Source organism: Fulmarus glacialis, unplaced genomic scaffold (genome assembly GCF_000690835.1).
Source record: "Fulmarus glacialis isolate BGI_N327 unplaced genomic scaffold, ASM69083v1 scaffold29006, whole genome shotgun sequence".
NCBI lineage: Eukaryota > Metazoa > Chordata > Aves > Procellariiformes > Procellariidae > Fulmarus > Fulmarus glacialis.
In genome coordinates, this window is record NW_009219420.1 from 41020 (window position 1) to 66279 (window position 25260).

The 25260-nt window shown below is 40.2% G+C and overlaps 1 protein-coding gene across 1 annotated transcript; it reads right to left on the minus strand.

The window, feature by feature from the left end:
• On the minus strand, positions 1–24351 carry LOC104078653 (protein cordon-bleu-like; the record flags this gene model as incomplete). Its single annotated transcript, XM_009580365.1, has 6 exons — positions 1–18; positions 5510–5761; positions 7887–8006; positions 8561–10575; positions 11787–11890; positions 24039–24351. Coding segments are annotated over 6 exons (2822 nt in total), but the record flags the coding sequence as incomplete, so codon positions are not given.
• Between the last annotated feature and the right edge of the window lie 909 nt (positions 24352–25260).

Below are 25260 nucleotides of genomic sequence, written 5' to 3' on the forward strand. Positions count from 1 at the left end.
TCAAACGAGCAGAGGGACCTATAACAAAGAAAAGCACATGATCATTCAAGCTATTTTTAAACCTCCAACTGTTGACATTGTTAACCAAACATTCTCCTGTGGGGCTGTTTTCAAGCTTAGTCTCTTCATCCTTGAGACTACTTAAAGCTTATCTGCTTTTTCTAGCTCTATCAGTTGGTCTAATGAAAGGTGTTATCCTTCCCTAAAAATCCCACACCTCATACATCCTTAGGTATTACGGTTGCAGTTACATGATTACTGGAACATAAGCGATGTATTTTTATGTCAACTTCCTTCATTTTGTGGAATGAACAGAAACCCAGGCTGCAAGTATGCAATATCTGACAGTCAAAACCTATTCAGTATTGGTTAGCTGTCACTGATCATAAAAATCAATTGATGAGTACTTTGCTTCCTGACTGAATGAAGGAAATTCCCGATGGCTTTGATTCAGGAAAATACTTAAACAAATGCTTATCTTCCTCAGGTCATCTAAGCATATGCTTAATTTTAAATAGGTATGCTAGGGTGCTCTTCCAAAATCACAGTTACTGAGCTTTGATTCTATCAGAGAGATATACATTAAGGTCACCACAAAAACTAAACAGGAATAATGTATTTGATCAAGCCTAAACCTTCCATTTTGGCCTTAGCATCCACGGCAGCAGCTTTATTCTTGGGGAAAAAAATAGGTCACGCTACAAATTATTAGCAAGGTGAGGAGTTCAAATTAAATTTTAGCTTTCAATTCAAATAGAGTAACAGCATGCAAACAACTGCCTTTCACTGTGCATGGGAACTAGAATCACTTTATAGGCTCATTTGACTACCTGTATATATCAAGCTCAGCCAACCTTTTAGTGGGTCCTCCTACCCCATTTCCAGCATACCAATGCCAACATCAACAGTGGCTTTGAGTCTGTAATCTCTATCATTGCACCCACAGACACTGATGATAAGAAATAGTATTTCTTCATTCACAATTATATATCTCTGATTATGTGAGAATAATAGTCCACTGCTTGACATAAAGGTATGGAACTAGGCCATGCTTCCTAGAAGGCACTCAACGTGCCATGATTCAGATCGATGCATTACTTGTTGGCAACCGACTTCAAATTATCCCAGCGTATACCAGGGACTCATTGTAATGGGTGCAGTAACTACCTTACCTGGCTCCTTTGGTTGCCAACAGAATGATACACGGCACGTATCAAGAGCTTATGTGACTAAATGCTGATGCCAAATACTGGCATGAACGTTTGTGGATACTGTGATGGAGCCAAATTAATTTTTAAAATCGCAGCGAGCAAACAGAAAAGGCTGCTTAGATGCAGCTCCAATCTGTATTGGAAAACATGTGACATCTATAGAATCTCTCTTGCTTGTACCATTAAAAAGTGGTCTACAGCAATCATTTTACCATGAGCAAAAGCCTGTTCTTCAGATGTACAACTTGCCTTCCCCACCTCGTGCAGGCAAATTCCCCTGCAATATTTCCACCAAATCCCTGGGTGCAACTCTACCTAAAATGAGCAGATGGCATATAAGCTAAGGCAACTTTTATAGCCTCTCTTTGTTGGGTAAGATTTTCAATCCTGCATGGGCTTGTGCTGCAACTATACCTACAGCTAGACATCTAGCGGGTTATTTGCATGCGTAGTTATGTTTTTTTCCACAGATAATCATGGTAAATCCCAAGGCAAGTTGCACAGACAGAAAAACACACATGCAATGGTATACATAATTTCAGAAATCTAGCTAGGTTATTTTGCATTTTCTGAGATAGAAATAGAAAGTAAAAACTAAACATAAAGGTCTTAAGTATGTGGAATTGTGACAAAAGTTGCTTGATGCTATTTAAGGAAAACACTAGTTCACTTTTAACACCAGAAGCTCAAACAGTACAGCTCTATGACCTGAGTTTTGCTCACCAGAATTAGCCAAAATTTGGTCTCAGATCAGCCGTTTATTTCCTGGATCAACTGATTCTCCTTTGTACAGGAGGCAGACTGCCCGGCTGGGAAGCAGGCTTCTCACTAGCGAGACACGTTCATTTCTCAAGACAATTAACCGCCAAAGGCACTAGGTCAGCCATCCTGGCTTGTGGCCTTACTTGACGCCATCTCCCTGACTTGCTGTTATACTTTGGACGTGTTAAGCACCTGCCAGGTTCCTGGACAGACCATTTTGAAAACTGAAGAAAAAGGTTACTTCCTGTACATTGTCAGGTCTTTTCCAGTTTGGTAAGTTCATCCCTTTCTAGTAACACGTCTGCATCTCTGTTCCCTTTGGGTAGGCTCTGTAGTCTAACCACTTTCTGGCAGGTCTCTGAACTGCATTGCACTGGGGATGAACCATTTTACTGAGCAGGCCCAACTGGGCTTGGCATCCACAAGAGTTTTCCTTCAGGAGTCTGTGGACAGCAACAGTGTGCAATAAAACAGAAGCTGTTTCTTCAAAACAAAGCATGATTTATTTGCCAAAGCAGGCACAGTACTCCAAGAAATGGATTAAAGAACAGCCAGGAGACCTATGCGCATACTGTCTTACCTATACTTGGCATTTCCCTCAAGTACCTATTTTTGCTCCGGTTTGTTTTGGGTGACCCAGTTACAGCCTGTGTGGTGCAGACCCTGACTCTCAGCAAGGCAGGGTCAGCCTGCAGCAATTTCTCTCCTCCCTTCCTGCATAGTGGATCTTTTAACATTAAAGTTCATGACTTTAGCAAACAGCTGTGTAATCAGGGGTGGAGTGGAGGAGTTGCCTTTTTACAGATATTAATAGAGCTCAAATGTTTCTTGGGATGCTCCTTATCTAGGCAATTGGTTGCTTTTTATGTTTGGTTCCCCTGACAGCCCCGTTTGATCTACTTCCATTGCAAATAACCCCTCATAAATAAGCATAAACTGAGCCATACATAAGTATGCAATGCAGATTCTTCCCAGTTCCCCACAATATTAGCTAAATAGATGACTTCACCATCAGAAGCCCTTGTTCCAGCAAACTTCGAGAAGACAATAGAAGAGAAACAGACACACTTACAGAGCTGAACTACCTACTCTGCTGTCTAGTTGCAACCAAAATCTTCTAGAAAGCAAAGTCAAAAATGGCTCTCTGCTCACACCTCCAAATCATGACATCATAGATCTTTGACAGAGGAGGCAAAACAAAGAAAAAAGCTTGTTTCTGCCCTTGTTTCTGGCACAAAACCAGCCACTGTCTACCAAAAACTCAGTGCTCCTCAGAGACATGTTCTTCAGCTGTTAAGGAAGAAAACTCTGACATGCAGCTATCATATATTCTCCTCTACTAGTTCAACTTTTGCTGTCACAAGTTGTCCCACTGCAGGGAAGGATCAGAATTCGGCTCTCATTTAACACAGCAAGCTAGGAGAGATATTAATATGCACTGGATAGAAACTCTTTGAGAAATCTGGCAAGAATTTTACTTTTATCAGTGATCAAGGGCATGAGATCTCAGATGTCAGTGATATGATGTCTCTGGCATATACAAGACTCAGCTTGCATATCCAGTATCATGAAGGACAGCACAATAATAACAAAATCATACTCTGTCCTGGACAAAACGCTGCTCTCTTTTATTTGCATAAAAAATCTATATAGTAAGATATGTACTCTTCTGTCATTTCAATGTCAAAACTACCAAAAATTACTCTGTCTTGAAAATGAAAGAAGAGAGGCACAGTATTTAGCAGAATACATCAGTATACCGCAGAATACATCAGTATATCAAGCTTGCTTTCATGGTCTGCACTGGCTAGCCAACTGTTTTGAAATAAATCCCCAAGGATATGATAAAGACTTGCTTTAATGAGTAGAGCTATGGATCCCCTCAGAGACTTCTGCAAGAGTAATGTAGTTGGAAGAACAAAGAATTCGGAAAGATCTAGAAAACAACTGCATGCAGTATTCTTGAATATCCAAATCCCCTTTTTCCTGTAAATTGGCGAAGTGGGGAAATAACGGCCTTATCTGGAGTATTATTTATTCATAATTTGTAGTCTTAGAATCGTAGAAACGTAGAATATCTTGAATTGGAAGGGACCCATAAGGATCACTGAGTCCCACTCCTCGCAGGACTACCTAAAACTAAACCATATGCCTAAGAGTGTCGTCCAGACGCTCCTTGAACTCTGACAGGTTTGGTGCCATGACCACTTCCCTGGGGAGCCTGTTCCAGTGACCAGCCACCCTCTCAGTGAAGAACCTTTTCCTAATGTCCCATCTGGACTTTCCCTGACGCAGCTTCACTCCATTTCCTCGTGTCCTGTCGCTGGTCACCAGACAGAGGAGATCGGCCCCTCTCCCTCCACTGCGCCCCTTGAGGAAGGTGTAGACTGAGATGAGGTCACCCCTCAGCCTTCTCCAAGCTGAACAAACCAAGTGACCTCAGCCACACCTCGTAGTAGTATGCATAATACAGATGTAATTTTTCACATGCAAAATAACTGCACATCCAGATTTCTGTTTGCATGCTGATGTAAAGTTCCCTGAAACACTGATTTATTTGTGCCATTTGTATGATTCTGTGGAATTTCTGGTTTATCAGAAACAAGATTTTTTGATGTTTTAATGTTAAAATTTGATCGTATTTTTTAAACTATTTTAAAGAGGACAAGTAAGCAAGGTTAAAGCCTATTTACACATTTATGATTGGCATCAGCTAAATCATGTGTTGGGAAAACTACATCTGCTTTTGAACATTCCCTAAAGTCCTTGGATCAAAGTCTATTCGTGGATACTGCAGTGTAATATTGGGATGACTCCGCTCAGTTCAACTGATCTGCTTCTCTGTACCAAGAAATGCCGTGTAACTTGACGTTAGGAAGAACAAATTTTGATCAAAGAGATAAATGAACTTACTCCAAAAATCACACCCGGGCAACTGAGCATTTATCCATCTGGGAGCTGACTGACCCATAGCTGACCACAGAAGTGAAGCACACATCATCCAATTAATAAAGTTCAGACAGACATTAAAATGACCCCACAGTTTTACTGACAGCTCTCAGCACGTGTGACCAAGGTTTAAGTGTTGGGGAATCAAGGTCTAGGGCACACTACTGAAATTAGGAGAGAATACTTATCTCTAAATTTGCTTCAGGGTCTCATATCTGATCTTTCTTAGGTTCATCTTGTCTAAAGGACATCCAGTATTACCTCAGATTCACAAGAATGAAAAGGGCATGAAAACGCTTTCTGAAATGATATTCATGCTCTTGATATTCTCTTTAAAAAAGAAAAATATTGACCATTCATGTGGTTTCATACATGCACAGGCATGTTTTAGTCTTAGTAGTATGTTTTAATAGCTGTTCAAAGGTTTGAAATACACTCCTGATCTTTGATTCAGTTAGAGGAAACAGTGTATGTACCTTCTTCTGACGGAAGAAAGAAATGTGTGGCTAGAACAGCTTATAAATGGCTCTCAAAGCACAGCAAGCCGAGGTTGTTTCAGCCACAATAAAATATGAAAGTGCATTTACCTTTCTCAACTTTGCTGCTCCAGCACCAGAGCGAATGGCCTCCATTAGGGCTTGCCTTGCCTCCTCAGGGTTACCTGTAGCCATGGCAGAGGATTTAGGAGCTGCTGCTGACAGCTGAGTGGGAGGTGGTGGTGGCGGCTGGGCAGGGGCAGGTGGGATACAAAGCTGCTCTTCCTGAGGGTCTTCTGCCTTCTGCAACGACAGTTCTGCATTCCTAAAACTCTGCAGCTCTTCGGAGGCCAATGAGGAGATCTGCTCATGATGCAGTTGAAAAGAGGTAATTAATATCAAGCATGACTAAACTGTAATTACGTGACATTTGATGCACTTTCAGTACCCCGATTTCACTTTGCTTGAATGATGTAAAACACGTAGAACTTTTGTTTGCTCATGGAGTTGAACATCTGTTACTACTCACTCACATCACTCAGCTGGGCTGACTACCAGCATCAAAGATTTGGCATTGACTCTGTCTCAGAAACTCAATCTTTGTTTACTGTGAGCTCCAGCATCCTGTAACTCTTCTTGGCATGTAAGGTAAGAGAGAGAGTTGGACTTGGTATTCATCTGGAAACAACCACAAGGGTTTTGGAATCAGGAAGATATATTAAGGCTGCATTAGCCACCCAGGAATCTCATTACTTTTTGGAGCCTGGGCTGCACAGAAATAATCCCAGATGACAGGAAGACTCTTCTACATCTGAGCTCTCTGACATGGCTTCATTGAAAAAAATGCCTTTAAACCTAAAGTTTCCAGCCATGCTAAAAAAAAAAAAACCCAAAAATAGGACCAGAGAGAACTATGTGAAAGCACTGAGAACAAAATCAATTGATTGCTTGTCCAAGTGTGTTTCTGTGGAATTTCTGAAACTAAAATTTCTGCACGAATTACCAGCTTGGAAACTCATCCTACGTTAAATGAATGCAGGGGGAGGAGGCAATCTTTCAGACTAAACCAGCTTTTCCATCTACTGTCTCAACAAATATTTTTGCCATTAACAACATTATTAGTTATAATCATGATAAATTGTTAGTAATTACAATGATTCGGCGATTATTAGGAAATTCAGTATCATGTGCCAAATGGGAGGTTTTCAAGCAGATGCATTAGCATTCCTTTCTCAGAGAAACTGAGGCACAAAACTTCTCTAGTGAAAAATGAAAGGATTAATCTCCCATCAAATAATCCACATTCAGAGAGATCCTATATTCTATTCCTTCACTGCACACACACACACACAATATATAGGAATAATGTCATGTCAGATAAAACATGAACATTTGAGATAACATGAAAGGGACAGCCCTTTCATCATAGCACATCTATATCTCACCCTGTACACATACAAATATGGTGTTTTAACTAGCACAGGTGACATGGTGTGAAAAAGAAGCGTACGGTTTCTAGGCAACTTCCCTTAAAATGATGGCAAAAGCTTCTCTGCTGGAGGAAAGTACTCCAAAAAGTCTCCATGATAATACACCACCATTGTCAGAGCCTCTTTTACACAAATTTACATTTATTCCCAATGAATGCAGAATGCATGAAGATGGCTGCTGCCTAGCATGTCCTGCTCTCAGGCTCAGTGGAAGCTGTACCGTATCTGCAGCAAGAGCAGTAAGATATTTGAGGGACGAAGTAATTGCCTAACACAGGCAAGAGATTCTTTCTATCTAATGCCAGCTATCTGGATATGTGCTAATGGCCTGAGTCATTGCACGAGGGAAATGGGAACCTCCTTGCCAAATATATATCCTTGGCTGGATTACTGAACTGAGTGAAAACTAAGACTAGAACAATGCAGGTTTTGGCTATTAGGAATACGAGATGCTGTAATGATTAGGTAAATCTTTCAGACAGAAGGAATCATCCTGCTGCGGTGAAAGTTGATGTTCCATCAACATCAATTACTTGCATACAATTTGCATGCACCAGCTCATGTTAACAGATAAACAGCATTCATGAAGAAGCCCTAGTGCGTTTTCAGGTAACTGGGACTGGATGCATATGGTAGGTAATGCAAATATATTAATATAACTGCATACTCCTAATGTACAAAAAACCCCCACCTAAATGTGAAAATGATGAATATTTGATGTCTGCTGTGTACACTCCCTGTAATTCATTTGGATTTCTATGTTTCTTTCTCAGCTAAAAGCACACCATTTGAGAGAGTGTTAAGTTTTATAGCAGAGAATAGGATCGGACCTGCTATGCTATCTGCTTAAGTCAGACCTGGTCTTATGTCATATTATTTCCCCTTCAACTTCTCTCTTTGCAGCCCAACGTTTAGTTTGTGGCATATCTGGGTTTATTCAAAACACCCAGTAGGAACAGACTGCACTTAAAAGATAACTTACCATCTTGATTTCTTACCTTTTTCAGCTTTGAGGTGCCACTGTGGCCTCTAATAGCTGCTAGTAGGGCTGAGCGCTCATTCTCTGACTCAGCATATGAGGGTTTCCTGTGATTGCCATTTAGTGCACTGTCTGAAACCTAGAATATGAAAAGAATAAACCTCACATTGTTATTAGATATTTACTTAGAGATAGTTTGGAAACACTATTAAAAATATTTTTGGCACTTGCACCAGAATGCAAGCTATGAAGACCGATCAGTCTGTCTTCTTTCAGACCTGCTTTTACAACCCTTACACTGAATGGTGAGGATACGTGTAGACAGCAATGCTGTACTTTCAGATGCAGTCTTATATCCCCTGAGCATGAAGTCAGTAGCAAACTAGTATCACCTAGTAATACAAAATGCAGTTTTCTTTCATTGCAGGTATTTACAAGTTTTCTCCATGCTGTGTGTTCCTGTTTTTACATCAGACACTGAAATGCGGGTTCGGCTCTTAGGCTAACCTCTCCTTTATGCTGTATCTCTGCACCCTCTGCCTCTTCTAGCTAGCGCAGCAGTGTCTTGGTCTGTATTTTGCCTTGTGTACTCCAGCTCACCAGCAACTGTACCAGTTATAAAACCTCTGGTGTCTGACAGAGTGAATACAGGGCTCTGCAGTCTGAACAGGTTAAAAAAAGTCTCCACTTTACCTTTCTGAGTTTCTCCTTTCCCCCTCCTGTTTGAATGGCTTCCATTAGGGCACTGTGCAGTGACGTGTCTTTTGGAATTGGTTTTTGGACAACAGGTTTGAACTTCTTCTTTGGTCCAAAAATATTGGTCTGCACGTTAACATCTAGTTCACCGATAGCACTAATATCCGAATCGTCAGGTTTCTCCTCCTGTTCTGACTCTGCATTTGCTGCTGCACCATTTAGCTCGGGTGAAGCTTTAAGTGAACTAACTTGTACACTGCTAGCAGGAGGCCATTTAGTGACTCGCAAAGACGAACTGAAAGAGGATGGGACTCCTTGGAGATCAGGAGATTTGAGAGATGGGGCTGAATTAGCATGGGTCAAAGTCTCACATTTCTGGTCAAAAAAAAGACGTGCCTTTTTCTCTGCTATACTTTGTTTGCAGTTTAAGCCATGATCATCTTCTGCACTGTTGTTATCCTTTGAAGGGGATTTAGTAAGTGGGGCACTGACATTCTTTTTATAGAAACTCGCAGGAGTTGCTTGATTTGCTGCCCTGATGTTAACTACTTTGTCTTCCACGCCAGAGTTATCACCAGGCGTAAACCTGTGGGATGCTTTTTGACTGCAAGTAAAAATACTTGAAAGTGTTTCTCTTGTTTCTGCTGATTCTGTTTCCACAGGGCTATATTTGGCCACAATAATACATCTTTTTGGTGAAACTTCTGCTTCAGTTTTAACCTCTCCTGCCCCTTGCTTATTTTCATCTTTCTCATGATATTCCACAGAGTCAGACTTAAAGGTAGTTACATTGATGTGTCTTGCAATGGCAGAGGCAACATACTGACTTGAAGTTCTCCTATGTGGCTTTAGAAATGGAAGCTCCAGCTTGTCCTTATTAATGGTTGGGGCCACTAATGGTGTTACCTGAGACTGTGTAACTGGAAGAGGTGGTTTGGTCCTTTCATTCTCAGACTGTCTTTCAGCTACCTGGGTAGTAACAGTTTGTGGTGCTACAGGTTTTGGAGCTGCAGGTTTGTGTTCATGTTTTATAGTAAAGGGCTTAGAGTTTGTGGTGACTGCTGATTTTTTAGGAAGATGTTCAGCAGAGTCATCACTTTGCTTTTCCATAGAACTTGACCTCCAGAATGCCTTCACTTTCCCAAGACGAATTTCCTCACTTTCATCAGTAGAGGCACCTGGTATGTGCTTACTGACACCAGTGTTTGGGCCTATAAGGTTGCCTAGTTCATCTATCTTAATGGCACCAGTGGAGAGTGAAACTCCTCTATCGAAATGTTTTACTTCAGGTTTCGGAGGGACGACTTTAAAGGTTGTCAAACCCATTTTAGTTTCATAGTTTGTTCCTAAATTCTGGGCACGATGACACCATGTGGGTGTTGATGGGACTTCTTCTACTTCATTTTTTTTTGCTGGTGGCCATTTGATTTCTAATTCTGATTTACTTTTTTTCAGAGATCTTTCCCTGTTACTACATTCATTAAATGGATTTATCTTGTCTTTTGCTGTACTGGTTTCAGCTGTGGCCTTGGAGTGAGATGGAGTCAGCTTAGATTTACATTCCTCAGACTTCACACCATGTTTGGTGGGGGGTTCCAGTCTTAAGTTCTTTTCATTTCTTTTTTCAAAGGACGATGTGAGAGATTCAAACATATCTCTCCTCTGTTCCACAGGCAAGTGACTGAATTCGTTTTCACATGGTTGCTGATGTATTAGGTCCTTGGATATGCACACAGCTCCACCATCTGTGTCCCCCTTATCAAAGGAACCTGCATTGTTGTTTTTATTTGTAAAGTTTCCTGTATTAACAGAGTCAGCTGAGATATTTTGCGAAAGCCTTATCTCTGCCTCTTGATTTCCAGTTGAGTTAGAGGTGCTGACTTCTGGAGCATCATCTATGACTGTTACTGGAACAGAAATGGTAACATCTTGGGCAGCCTCAACTTTTCTTGTCTGTGGGCTCAACGCTTCATTGATGTACTCGGAGTCAGAGTTACTTATACCATCCACTGCTGCAAAATACACATACAACATTACATATGGACAGTATTTAGGCAATATGACTTTAAATTCCACAAACAGCCAGTAAAAGCTTAAGCGGATCAGATATTTTAGTTACACTAAAACTAACAGGAATATATTTATGCCTGTATTACAAAAAAGGAGAGATCTGGGTCCTTTTTATTGTCTGGTTGCTGATTACGATCAGCCAAATATTCCTGCAGTCCTCCTGCTTCAGCCAGTGGGAAACATACAAATGCAGCTGAAAGCAGAATTTAATCTATTGTTCATACCTTATCTTTGACTAACTTCTCTCAGTGATAAACATTTCACCACATGACTCCAAAGGAGAAACATTTCTGAGAAACCGCGAGCAACTCCGAATTATGTTTCCCAGACCTGATTAGTAATAACAGCCCGGCTGAAGGATTTCCTTCAGCAAGCAAACAAAGAAACAGTACTTGTATTTTTTTCTCCATTCTTCTCACCCTTTCTTACCAGTGACTCCAGAAGCCTCATTGTGCAAGAAGCTTAACTCTCCTCTCAAATTTGCTGGTATAAATCAAGGGTTACAACACAGAAGCTAAGAAATTGCAGTGCTTGAGAAGTCACAGAAATTAAATCAGAATCAAGTCCACTGCAGAAGTACTGAAATAAAGATGGGTAGTTTTAAAAAAGTATTCAACATCATTTGGTGACAAACCATTAAGAGAGAAATATTTTTATTCAGAGTAGGAAAAAGAGGAGCACAATATGACATTTTCTCTCTTCCCACCGTTTTTTTTCATGTTTTTCGATTTTTAACTTCAAAATACGTCTGCTAATGTAGAGGCATTGGGTACAAAAATGTCTCCCCCCCTCCACTTCATTATGATAAAATACGAAACAGAGGCATTGTTCATTAAACACAGAGCTAAATTCACAACTGATTTAGCTTCACTGAAGTCAATGAAATTACACCAAATTTGGCCCATAAAATGTGTCCCTAAACTACCGTTCATCTTTTTTTGGTAGCAGACACCGAAATACAATCACAATCCGATAAGCAGCTTGAAAAATATTCGGTGCGAGTCTGTAAAGAGTGGCTGGCCCCAACGCCAAAGGGGAGCAGCCACTTTGAGTTGACCGCATTCTGCCTTAGACCTGTGAGTTGTTCCCAGTGATCTTAGTGAGAAATGTACAGATGTCTGAGAGTAGTTTGACTCTGCACCTACTTCCCTACCTTCTAAATCTTCATCCAGGCCAGCCAAAGTCTGCTGGAGTTGTGCAGCAATGAATATATCCTCATTCTCATGCTTACCCAAAGCCATTTCTTCAATTCTCCTGCTAAATGAAAGAGAAGAAAAAGGTTGGGTCTCCCCTTTTTTTCCCTTTTTTCGCTTTGCGCTGTTGCTCTGAAATACACTCTTATTTCAGCCCCTTTGGTTCCGCTGGAGTTCTGAAACTCATTCCCCAAAGTATGAAAAACATGCAGCCTTAGAGACACACACCACCACACTGACACATCCACATCTAGGAAGGATCTCTGTGGTGCCGGAGCATACTCAGTGTCCTGGCGATCAAAAGATTAGGATTAATAAAGCCGGTCGCAAAGAAATGGTCTGGCTTCACTGTGAAGTACGCATTTCAGCTGGGCTGCAGAAAAGCCGCGTATGCCAAGGCAAAGGTTTTGCATATCCATACAATTTTAAAGCAGATCACTAGCCATCCTGTGCACCCACTGTGCCAATATAGCTGCACCTTAATTAAATAAAAATTGCATGGCAATGAAAAATAAATACAGCTAAGTGCTGTCAGACAATCACTCTGCATCCTGAGGGGAGGGAGGGGAGGAGGAAAGAGAACTAATCCCCTGAGAGCTGTTCCTAATGAAACATATCAAGGGGCCTGATTTTGCCAGAAAATAACTCCATGGTTTTTGATGAAGTTGTACAATGATCTAAAAGAAGCCTGAAATCAGAGTAAGTGCCAAGTGTTGCCTTGGCTTATTAAAAAAAAAAAAAAAAAGAAGACGAAACTAAGAAAAATCCTAACAAAAAATAACTAAAATTAAAAAAAAATACACATGGCAACCTGTTACACAACAGACCTTCTGTTTCTTAGGAAGAAAAATCTTGACCAGCAGAGCTTTTCTATCTAAATCATTGAAGCTAGGATTTCACATTGGGCAATTAATTTTTTCCAGCTACCTGTTCCTCACCTGAATTTAAGACATTGTTGTCTGTGACACTGTACCTAAGTTTTGCCCTTGTGATTAGCCCATTGAAAAAATAATTTTCCAGTGTAGCCATACTTAAACTAACTCTGGTCAGGCGAAGCAGATTTGCCCTTTTCAAGATCAAACCCTTAATAGCACAGATACAGTAACAGATGACATTTTTTTTTGGTAGTTTACCAAACACTACCTGAAAAATGCCATTTTTCTGCTACCCTTTAAGATGATAATCTGAATAAAAATTCAGGGATGTTTCCTGACATATTGCTTTAAATTATGTCTAACAATGTAGCTTCTTTTTTTGCTAGTTTGTTGTTTGATTTCCCTTGCTCATACCAGGAGCAACTGAAAGCACATGTTGAAGCATCAGGTATTTTATTTTATTTCATTTCACTTTATTATTTATTTATTGATTGATTGATTGATTTGGCATTCACCTCTCTTTTCTTGATGTCTTTTGTAGTAGTCCTGGAGTCCAATTCTTCTACTCGCACCTAAACTGCCTTGCACTTACAAAGCTGAGTTCATGTATGTGGGATCAATGAAAACAGCAAAACACACCTGCAAAGAAGCCTTCTGAAACTTTTTTCACATACACATCCTTGTGTATCTGAACATACAGATGGGATGAATTCAAGATGGCAAGGCTACCTATGTGCCTAAGAGGTTTCCTAAACTGGAATCTAAGACAGAAATCTGTATGGTTGGTTGAATACAGAGGAAGAGACACTGTGCTCTGTGACTGGAATACAATTTCTTCCAGCATTTGCCATTGACCTGAGCTTTGACAGGCCCTGTACATCCCCAGAAGCCAACGTGAACTGATGATGCTTAGGGCCAGCACCCACACTGCAAGACTCACGGTAAACTGAGTTTTCCCCCTGATGGATTAAGAGCAAGGTGGCACAAATCAGTCAAAGTCTCCAGCGGAGGCAACTTGGTGCTGTAAGACTGCTCTAAGACTACAGTCCTACTGTACCATGAAGCGCACACACACACACACACACACACAAATCAATGAGATTATTGATCTGAACAATCTGACAAAAAGATTTAAGCTTACTGCAGCATTCGGACTGGGATAGAAGTCCGGCAAACAAAACTCTCAGCTTGAAGGTGGCAGAAAGAATGAACTGACTGAATTCCATATTGGTTTTGCAGTGGAAAGTTTTCTAAAATTAATAAAAAATACTTGCTCTCCTCTGAGTGCATTTTAAAACAATTTATTTGCAAAATCAGGGACACCATTTTTGATGGGAGAATCATTCATACTGTGCACCAGCTAAGCAACAGGTCTATCCAGCGTGGAAGGCAAATACTGCTTTTTTCTTTACAAAGCTGATCTTGTGGGATAGCTGTCCACAGCTGGAAACAAATTACTGATGCAAATTGAAACTCTTTCTCTAAGCTACTGTAAAGTTGTTTCCAAAACCTTGGAAGAAAAATGAGTAAACCCATATCTATCAGAGAATGAGACTTCATTTCACAAAGGTCATGCCAGCTCACCACCTTTTTGGTACCTGATCGTATCTTTCTATTGCCTGTTCTACAACACAGCCAAAATCTGTATTATTAAAGTTATCTGTGCTGGGCTTTCTCCAGGAAATAATGGAAACTATTGGCTTGAAAATTTTATAGGCAATTTATCTAGGAAAACATATTTGGGACTGGAAAAAAAAACATGCAGTGTGGGTCCATTGCACTGACCAGCTGTTTTCTCCTGTCAATCAGTGGGAATCTTTCAATGACTCTTATAGCAAATTATCTTCTCCTTGATGGGCGCAACAGTCAGCAGAGGTCTCTTTCATTATCCTCTCTGCACTTATGCAGTGACTATACATAATTTGCCTCTCAATCTCTGCTTCAATCTCCTTATCTAGACAACTGGGATAATACTATCCAATTCACAGAATTTTTCTGAAAGAAAGAGAACAATGCAGTGAAAATGAAAGGATTCTTATTTGCTCTTACAGAGGGAGCTTCAGAAAAAGCAGATCTTTTCTTTCGCATTTCCAAATTCCTAAAAGAGCTATTGTTCAATTCATCTCCAAACTCACCTATAAAGCAAGCCAAAAGGTATAGATTAATCACAGGGCTCTTCTTAAAAATCTTAGCATTGGGAATTTAAAATGTGATATGTCTTTTGTGAGGCGAAGGTCGGGTAGTTTCCAGTAGCTCACATGATTTATAAATATGCCCAAGACAACTCTTTTCACAACAGTGTTTGGGAAAGGGAAACAAAAGCGCCTCTAATTTTTTTTTCATAGCCTTCTTCCCTTCTAACCCTATACATTTTTCTTTTGTTGACAGCTCTGTTTTGGCCAGAATCCAAGAAAAATATGACTTACTCCGATACCATGTTTTACATTCTGGATAAACATTACCAGTGGTATTTTCTCACACACACTTTTTTTGACTTAGGGAAGAACTTGATAACCTTTATGCTGCCTTTCTGGTAAAATGTGAGGTGCTAAAAATACAACACCGGTGAGCATTTAGCCCAAGCTCAAAATGGCAAACGTGCACGGTTCCTGGAAGCCTGCGCACTTATTACTTATGTAGATTAGCAGAGATTTGTGCAAGAGCACAGAACGGAGCAAAGTGACTACTAAACTACAGCCTTTAGTGCTCCACTGAACGCAGGCTACAACGCATAATTACTCCTCGGCAGTCATTCGCGCAGTTGGAGACAAAATGAAACTTACAGCAGCATTTTGTCAAATTAGTGCCATGGGAGACGGACATTTATGAGAAAGTTTACATTCTAAGAAAGGGAGAAAAACCTCTGATAAACCTAGCTGGAAATGCTGCATTAAAAAGAAACCCGAAACAGTGGTAAGATAATGGATTTGCAATGACAGAAACTGCCATTTTGTTATAGTTAGAGCAGCTTTACCTGGAGGTTTGTAAATGATAAAACTGACCCGAGCATCTTTGAGCAACTTCTCAGGAGTTCTGGTAAGCCTCATGTATGGTACCAGAGGTAGGGACCACTATAACTGTGAAAATACAACGCAGACCTATGTAAACTGCAGAGACTGAGGAAGAAATTAAGTTGTCTGAACTCGGACACTTAGTGTCATCTGAAATACTGTAGGATATTCAAGACATCTGTCTGGGGCTGGTAGACATAATACGGAACGTAGGGAGACCCATGTCCTGCTGGAGTGGCAGCAGGCGAGATGAAACGGCAGTAGATGTCTCTCAGGTTAATTGAATATGACCTGAAAGTCCCACTCATTTTGCACCACATTTCCTATATCAAAAGACTCGAAAACATGGCTCCTGTGAATTTGTTACTAGCTGGGGAGGGAAGATAAAGACATGGTAAATAACAGAGTCAAATCCAGGCAGGCACACCGTGCAGTAGCATACGCAGGGAAGTAGTGACTGCTGTGAGGCAGTTCAATGGACATCAAGAGCGTTCAGCTTCTCACACGTGTCTTAAGCAGCTAACAGGGACTGACCAATGTGGAAAGCTGATATTATGGTCTCTCCAGACTGGGCTTTGGAGCGTCTGGGCTCCTTTCCCAGCTCTGACAGTCTTCTCCGTCCGATACTGGGGAATTACTTTAACCCTCATGTGCATTTCCAAATTCCTCCTATTCATAAATGCTGGAAAGAGAAATGCTTCTAACTCAGGTATATATTAAGGTGGGTGTTAAAGAGGACACTGATGCAGAACAACTTTAAGTTGTAGAAAGTACGACTGAAAGTGCATCCTTTCTAAAAGTGGCAGGCGACTAGGAAAAGGAAAGAGCACATGGTCATGTTCTGTTGAATGCCAGATAATCTTGCTTTTTATGCTTTTTAATGAGTGATAAAAGAAAAGCTGCACATACTTTTTGAGAGCAAGGTACAAGTATAATTTCCACTCCAGTTTTTTTAGTTTGTGTTCTGTTTCTAGTTCACTGGGACTGCATCAAACTTACAAAGGTCTTTAGACTGCATTTATATCTGTGGTGAATATAAACCATCACAGATTGAATTAAACTATTTTCCAATCCTAGAACACAGAAGCCCAGTAGTGCCTTCAGATATAAACCCACCCAATTAAAAATAAGAACTTGTAAATATAGATGAGGAGGAAAATGATGTAATTTTTCAGCGGCAGCTGGGTTTATGGTCCTTTTACAGTCCTCCTCCATGGTTACTGGTCAAAAACCTAAACAGAAAGCAAATGAAAATGCTTTTGCTTAGTATAATTTTGTGTTTTAATGCTAGAAATTCTAAGCTTGTTACATACCAGGGTGATTTGAGCTTCCAGGGTCCTGCTGCATAAGCAGTTGCTACACAGCTGGAAGCATGCCCCCACTCCCCCCTCCCCACACAGGCCTCTGGCAACAGCTTCTCAATGGGAAAGCCCACAGGCAGACAGCATTGCCAGAAATAGTCAGGAAAGTGGACTAGCATGATTTAGATCTTAATATAGCCACATCACCTGTGCAATGTAACATTGCAAGTTAAAAGATGACATGGTGAGGTTAAATAACTTTTCTTTATTTACACAGAAAAATAAGAAACAGAGCAAGGACCAAAGCCTTTCTCTCCTGGAAGTCAGCACACCTTTAGCAACCTAAGTTGCTTCTTAACATGTAAAATATTCTACAGCTCCAAAGTATATGGCATTTTTCCAGCGGATGAGTTTAACAGAAAGGCTAATCTGGATTCTTGCTCTATAACGACTGTTAGTATTTATTACTTAACCATAGTATCATTGGTATCTTTGCTCCATGAATATCTGCCAGCAAAAAAGTGCATGAGAGTATCCAAATTTAAAGAATTTTCTGGAACAAGGGGAAAGGGAAAGCCAGAGATAAGGAAGGAAATTAGCAAAACTATGTAAGAAGCAGAGGCTTGCAAATCTGTCAGACATCTGGGTCTTAATTAGGTAATTTTTCATCCCTGAAGTTCTCCCTGTCGCTTTAACCCTTTCTCTTCCTTCCTTCCCCTTGAAACTACATCTCTTGTTTTCAAAAAAGTAAAATATGTGCCTACCCAGCTAAAATAAAACCTATCCTATTGCAAAACAACAGAATAAAACTTTCCCATTCTTTCTCAGAGATTGTTACAAGTGACATGTAAGTATATAGAATGTGTTTGTCCACAAAGAGATATATATAATACATACATACACTGCTATTTTTCATTACAGTTTTTCTCTTTCCTTCCTGCCTGCCTTCTGCCACTCACTATTATATTTCTTCTTCCTCTGACCAGCTTCATCGCTGAACTCTCCCCAGCTACTGACTTTTCTTTCCCTTCTGTCCTTCCCAAGTGGAATACAAAACCTTGCAACATTTGAATTTGAATGGGCTGAAAATTAAGCAGAACAAGTTCACCCACCCCTACTCTTCCAAGCTTTTGTTTTAAACTAACTCATCAAAACTCTTAACAGTTTTGTAGCAAACAGCGAGTATTTCTCAGGTTGGTAACGAAGAGGACTATTCTCCTCCCAGTAGCTTCAACTACCTCAACCATAGCCAAAGGTAACAAATTCTCCCAAGAGAAAGGGAGGAAATGGGATTATCCCTGTCCAGACCCACAGCATGAACTGATCTCAGGAAGGTTCCCCCACCCCCACGCTATGCCCTCCACTAGCTGTACGTGAAAAAATATTCCTCTCTCATGGCTACTGAAACAGAAACCCAAGGGAGGGGAAAATCCCTTTCAGACCTTTGGAAGGTATTTTATCTTTTTGTCCCAGACAAGTCTGTATTTATTTAGCTTTATAATTGCCAAGTTCCCTTTACGTTTTAAAATACTTCTAAAATATTTTAATACATTTAAAACCTTTTCAAAATTAAAAAAATGTTTTGTATTTTGAAGTGTTCTTCCTGCTCTGAGAGAGGCTGGTGAACCACTCACTCTTAAGACGCCTTTTAAACCCCTCATTTCAATTGCTTATAACTTTGAGAAATTATACAACTTTGCTAGGTGGCAGTCCAAATGCGAAAATTTGTATCATGCCCATGATCATTCTATTATTTCATTTCAGCCAAAATGATTAAATGTGTTCCAAGAACAGAGTTTGGAGGAAAAGAAGAGCTGCATTCTGATACACGAAATGCTATTTAATGCTCAGTCCTCTGAAAAAAATGAGTCCTTTGTGGTCTAACTGGTCACTAGTCTGCCTTGACTCTCTGTGCATCAGCTCTCCTTCTCTAAAATAGGATAATGCCACCTTTTCATCTCACATGAGTACTGTGCAGAGAAATGAATTAAAGTCTGCATGGCACATGGATACTAGTGTGATGAGTAAGATAAAAAGAGCAAAAGGAAATTAAATAGTCTTGTCTCCAAAAGATAATTTGAACTGAGAATGAACGGTGGTACACCTGCTCTATTAATTGAGCTCTGAAACTTAGAAAGCAAATAAACCAAAATAGAGTATGATCACTTTAACCAGAGACTTTATCATACTGCACAAAAGGGGGGGAATTAAGGTTAAAGGGGGAAGCTAAGGTTACACAGACAGCCTTAACATTAATGTTACCTAACTTTGAGTGCGTGACCTAGCATCCCTAATAATATTATTTTAACATAATTTTTAATGTGTAATTATTTATAAAGCTCCAGACAGTAGGTGTGCATGATGCTTTACAGGCATATAAAATTGACTGATCCCTGCCTCTAGGAGCGTGATGACACCATACAAGGGATGGGAAAGGAGGGGGTATGGGAGGACAGAGTTGCAACACTGTGAGATCATGAGATGTACTTACTGCTACATAAGCAACATTTCAGCTTCTCTGTGGTTTTCTTGTTACTCATTTAACACTATATATTAAAATTTGGTGAACAGATACGTAACACAAAGAAATCAACTGTAAGGAAGGATATGAAGAAAGAGAACTATGTAGTACACTGTTCAGTCAGCAGTTAATATTAAAACATTCACAGCCAAACATTGCATGTAGTCAATTATTTATATGGCGTTAGCCCTTGGTACCTCCAGCTGAGGTCTGGATTCTCCTCCATCAGGCACTGTGCAAGCATATTGTGAGATATGATAGTTGCGTTATGGTTTTGACTGTAAAAAAACAGTCAGTGGCTGAAGGGGCTATCAGAGGCAGAGAGACAAAGATGGTTTAACAGGTTAGAGGCAGAGCCTAGGGTAGAACTAGAGTGTTCTGACATTTGATTTGATATTCCACATGCTAATTAACGTGTGTATTTGGATTAAGATTGCCTGAACAAGAATCCCAAAACAAAATGAAACAAAAAAGACTGCACTTGCAAGTTGCTCCCATGTACTGGAAGACAAAACCATGGAGGAAAGACCTGGAAACCTTGGAATCCGGGGACCTTCTTCTAGAGATTTGTGTTTCTGTGCTCTGGGAACTGAATGAGATTTGAGCTCTGCTCTGGTTGTCGTTTCCGTGTGTGCAAAGCCCGTGGTACATGCCATTTCTAACCTGGCCATACTATTACGCTGTTATGTGCAGACAAACCTATTGCATGTTGAAGACTGTACCCTTAAATGCTCACAACTTTCCTTGACTTCAGCAGCAGATGAGGTGCAAACCCTGCTGTAATATTCTAATGCTATCATGCATTTCAGCTACACAAAGACCACCCAGGCCACGCAGTAAACAATTCGAGAAACTCGAAGAAAAATTAATTTAAAACTAAACATACAATTAAGTAAGCAACAAAGTAAACAACATGGCAAAATACTCTTGATCTCTTGGAGCACAAGCTAAGCCTCTGGACCAAACCTAGGTAAGGTTTGTGGACTTGATTCTGCTCTTCACTGCTGTTCTTCACAGTGCATGTGCAAAATACCACTTGGACTTTCTTTTTAGTCCTTCATGCTCCAAATATAATTTGCTTCCACTTTAAGGGTACTTTTCACAGCCCACAAAGTCCAAAATGATTTTAGTATATAGCATTATAAATTCTTAGGAATTAGTTATTTCACCGGGTGAAAAGCCCAAGCTTTAGTCAGCTTTACAATTTAAAATGACAAGCTAAATATTTCCATTATTTTTATTAACCATTTTTTCCCCAAGCCTCGGCCAAATTAGTCACTAAATAAAATTTCTGACTTTAGCGAAGCTCAGACTCAAGCAGGACTCCGATTCACTGCTGTTAACCACTGCTACTTTACAGTAGCGACACGTTCTCCCAGTTTCTTTGTTCTTATCTTCCTTTTAGAATTAAGTTAGATCTTGGTACACGTACTAGAAGAAGATAGAACGGAATTAATAAACTCCACGTAAAATTTTCCTTTAAGTTTTGTAGCTTATGAAACATATTTAAAACTTTGTATAGCTTCGTATCAATTATTCACATGAACTGCACTTTGACTTGTCTGGGAATTTAGGAGGCTGGTTTGGTCCTGAAAGTAGCCTGTTCATCACAAGAACTACACACAGTCTCAGGGCTCCCAACAGATTTTATTAGTGGGGTGGCAGCTGCTCTGACAGTGGAAGTTGAAACTGATGTTCTCCAAATTTGGCTGTACTCAAAATTGTACTCAGAATTGATTTATATCCCACAAAAACAAGAATTTTATTCAAATAGGTTTAAAAAAACTCCTTATTTTTTTCCTTCCCTCTACACTTAGGAAGTGGCTTTTGAAAACTTAGCAAGTTGACCTCAAAAGGATTTAGACAAGCACAATTTTCAAAGCTGGTTTGTTTACAAACATAGGTTAGGAATGGAATTGGATTTACCTTCAAATATTACTGGTACATTCAGAGCATGAAAGTTTAAAGAATATTACTATCAGCATTGCTGCTGTGGCAACCTAAGCGGTTGCTGACATAAGATTAAAATAAATCACAAATGTTAAGTTTCTGCTATACCCTTAAGTTGATCTGAAGCAATTTTGCTGTCCCAGAGCCTAAAAAATAAATAGAACTTATGAAAAATAACCACACTCCCCAAACAACAATAACTGTCTCCTATTTCAGTCTAAACCACTCTTTTTAAATTACAGACATATTAGATAAATACAGAATATTTAGCACGATAAAATCACAGAAAAGATTAATTTGGAAGCCTAGCCCACCTCCTGCTCCAAGCAGGGCTAATTTCAAAGCCAGACCAGGCTGCCCAAGGCTTTGCCTGGCTGAGTTCTGAGAACCTTCAGGCATGGAGATTCCTCGACCTCTCTGGGCAACCTCTTCCACTGCTTAACCCCTCCTGTTTTGAGGAATTTCCTCCTTACATTTAATTTTTATTTCCTTTACAGCAGCTGGCGACAGTTGCTTCTTGTCCTTTCACTGTGTATCCCTGCAAAGCCTCAATAGTCCTCCTTTTGTTTAGGGGAAGACTGCGATCAGGTCCCTCCTTATCCACATTGCTTTTGCAAGGTGAACAACCCAGTCGCCTCCTCTCCCCCTCATACCTCGTGTGCTCCAGCGCCCCAGCCCTCTCAGTGGTTCTCCTCTGGACTCTCTCCAGTTTGCCAATCTCTCTCTTGAATTGGGGGCCCAAGACTGGACAGGGTACTACAGCACTGGCCTCACAGTGGCTGAGCAGGGGGAGTAATCACCTCCCTCACTGTGATGGGCAGTACACCACACTATCCTTCCAGCTTCCACTCCTTTGGCTCAGCAAGACCCCTGAACAGCAGTCCTGCTCGCCAGCTTATGAAATGTCCCATTGTCTCTTCTACGTGCACTTGTTCCAACTATTAAAAATTTGGTGTGTTTGTGTGGCAAAGGTAAATCTCAGTGCAACGTACAGAATATATATCTTTGGCTGAAGTGAAAGATGGAGAGAATGCTGACTTCTAAGAGGGAGTGTGTCACTTAATGACCTGTGGTCAATGTTTTATTTGACTAAAAAACCAGAAAAAGTCCAAAATATTTCTCATTGATTAGGATTGTTCTTACAGGGCTTTGTTTTGATGTCTTTGCTCAACATTAAGGTAACTTCCCCTCCCCCTCAATGTGCATGTGTGTTTTCCTAACCAGTTTAAATCCTGCATTTTGAGGAAAGTTGGGATTGCTTAGTTACCTTACAAGGCCCAATCTAAGTCTACTGAAATTAAGGGGTTGCTTTTTTGGATCAGGTCTGGAATGTTAACTGCATTTACTATACTAGCCTATCTAAACCTCTAAATAGAGACTGCATCAGGACCTAGGAAACTGTAAAAAGACAAATCAAGAAAAATATATCGTTGAGCAAGCATCTAAGTGAGGCTTGATCTTGTCCCCATTGATACTGATGGATAAAGAAAAGCCCTGAGATCATTCCAATAGGTTAAATACTGACTTTGGCCTAATTTATCCCTAATTTATCGCCCACTGCATGATCCAAGATGAAGTTTTCCCTCAGAAATGTGTGGAAGGAAATAACTAGGTCATGATATATGCTCTTATGAAGGGGCTACAGATTAGCAGCTGAATGGAGAGAGACCAGAAAGCACAGACTTTGTGTCAACTGAGAATTCAGAGGAATTTCTGGCCCTTGTCCCATGACTCTGCAGCATCACACAGAGCAGATCCCTGTCAGTATTACCAGGCCACCCTCCTTGCTGGAGGCATAGCTTCCTATTTGGCCAGTTTGTATTTGCAAAGTCCTATAAATTTTGGGTTCCCTTTGCAGCCCTGCCACCAACTATGTGAGTTTTGGCAAACAAACAGTGTCAGAGTCACTTGTGCTTGAAGGCAGTTTCTAGTTAAATTCCAGGTTCTCGTATTTTCTTGCAAAAACTGCAGGAAAATGTTTGTTTATGTAAAAAAAAAGAAGAAAAAAGGAAATATGCTGAGCCCCCCACCCCCCAAGGTGTAACGCCAGTGGAGGTTAGCATTCGGTGAACATACATATGCATGCACACACCCACAAACCAATCCCCAAATTTCACTGAGCACAATCCTTTTCCACCTGGCTTTCAGTGGCTTGGATTTTTCCATTCTATGAATTTTCCATTTTATGACCTGCATGTCGTTTTTCTAGATCAATATATAGTAACATTTTAAGCACTTCATATGCTATCAGAACTACAAAATAAACCAACCTGTAACAAAATTATTTCAGACTTCTTGGAGAAATCAACTCTGGAGGGCAGTGGTCTTTTGTAAGAAATGTAACTACAAGTTCAAACAGAAAAGTGACCTTTGCCTGTTGCTACAAGTATGTCACTGGAGGGGATTTGGCAGTGAGCTTTTCACTGGGAGGAGTCACTTGGCATTGGTACTGGTTTATGAAAGAGCAGAAGTAGAAGTTGGTTTTCTTAAATGATTCCCTACAAGGAGGACATGCAAGATATTTTCCAAGAGCTGGTTGCAAATAAATTTTTACCTCTGTGGAGCACTGTCAAATCCCAGGCTATTGCAGGAAGCGTTCTTTGAAGGGCACGTCTCTGTGCGACACACCACATCTGCCTCAGCTGAGTCCATGTAGCCATTGACCAGCTTGATGTCTCTCAACTTCATACTCTCATTTTGTGAATCCAAAGATACAATGTCAGACGGGGAGCTCACAACACCCGAGTCTTCCATGGTGTCCTCAGATGCAAAACAGCTGCTTTCTGATGCCGTTTCTTCCACCTCTGATAGCTCCAGAACCATGTCATCCACAACATAAACATTATCATGTGCGGGCAGCAGGCTCTCTAAATGAAATATAGCAAGGAAAGTTAGCTGAAAGTCATCAGTACATAAATCAAACACAGAGAGCTATTCCTTTGTAATTGGAAAAAAACACATGAAATACATTAGAAATAGTAGGATGGAGCTCAATATTTGTATATAGGATAAAGATAATTTGAAAAGTGACAAAAATGTTGTCCGTCTTTGCTTTTAGAAAGGTGGTTTGCTATGCCTGTCCTGAGGAGTTTGGGTTTTGTAACTTTCATAGCAAATCAGTTTCCTTACTTCTATGAAGAAACAACTTTCCAGGGACAGTTTCTTGGGGAATAAGACCAAAGTTTAAATTATGCGGTGCAAGAAATCACTCCTGTTATTGCTTCTGACAACATAATCTCATTACTCCTCTTCCATGCTACCAAACAGATCATGACATTTCCAATAAGAAGTCTATACGCAGGTAAAAATGGGCAGCATTTCGCAGACAGGACACTGAATTGGTAAACTAGATCTTCTGCTGGCCTACTGGGTGTCACTTCATTTTACCACCCTTCAATTTCCTATGCGTTAAGTGGGAGAATGACAATTGTCTCTTTTTCAAAGCATACAAAATCTACTAATAAGTGTATAGAAAAATAGACACTACTATGCTAAAAGCAGAACCTTTTCCAACGGTTAGTCATTTATAAAGGAGATCAAGGGATATGCCCTTTGCATGTTTAACTCTATTAAAAGTTACAAATTTTCAGAGAAGATTAGACACAGTACAATTTTTTGTACTCTGTTTTAGTTTGGTTCCTATGAGCTAGGTTTTTTTGTTTTGGGTTTTTTTTTGGTGAAAAATACAATTTTGCTATTTCCCTTAAGAAATGTACAACTCTAGACTCCATCCTGCAATTATGCCACTAAAGGGGAACTCCCAACAAGGTCAATAA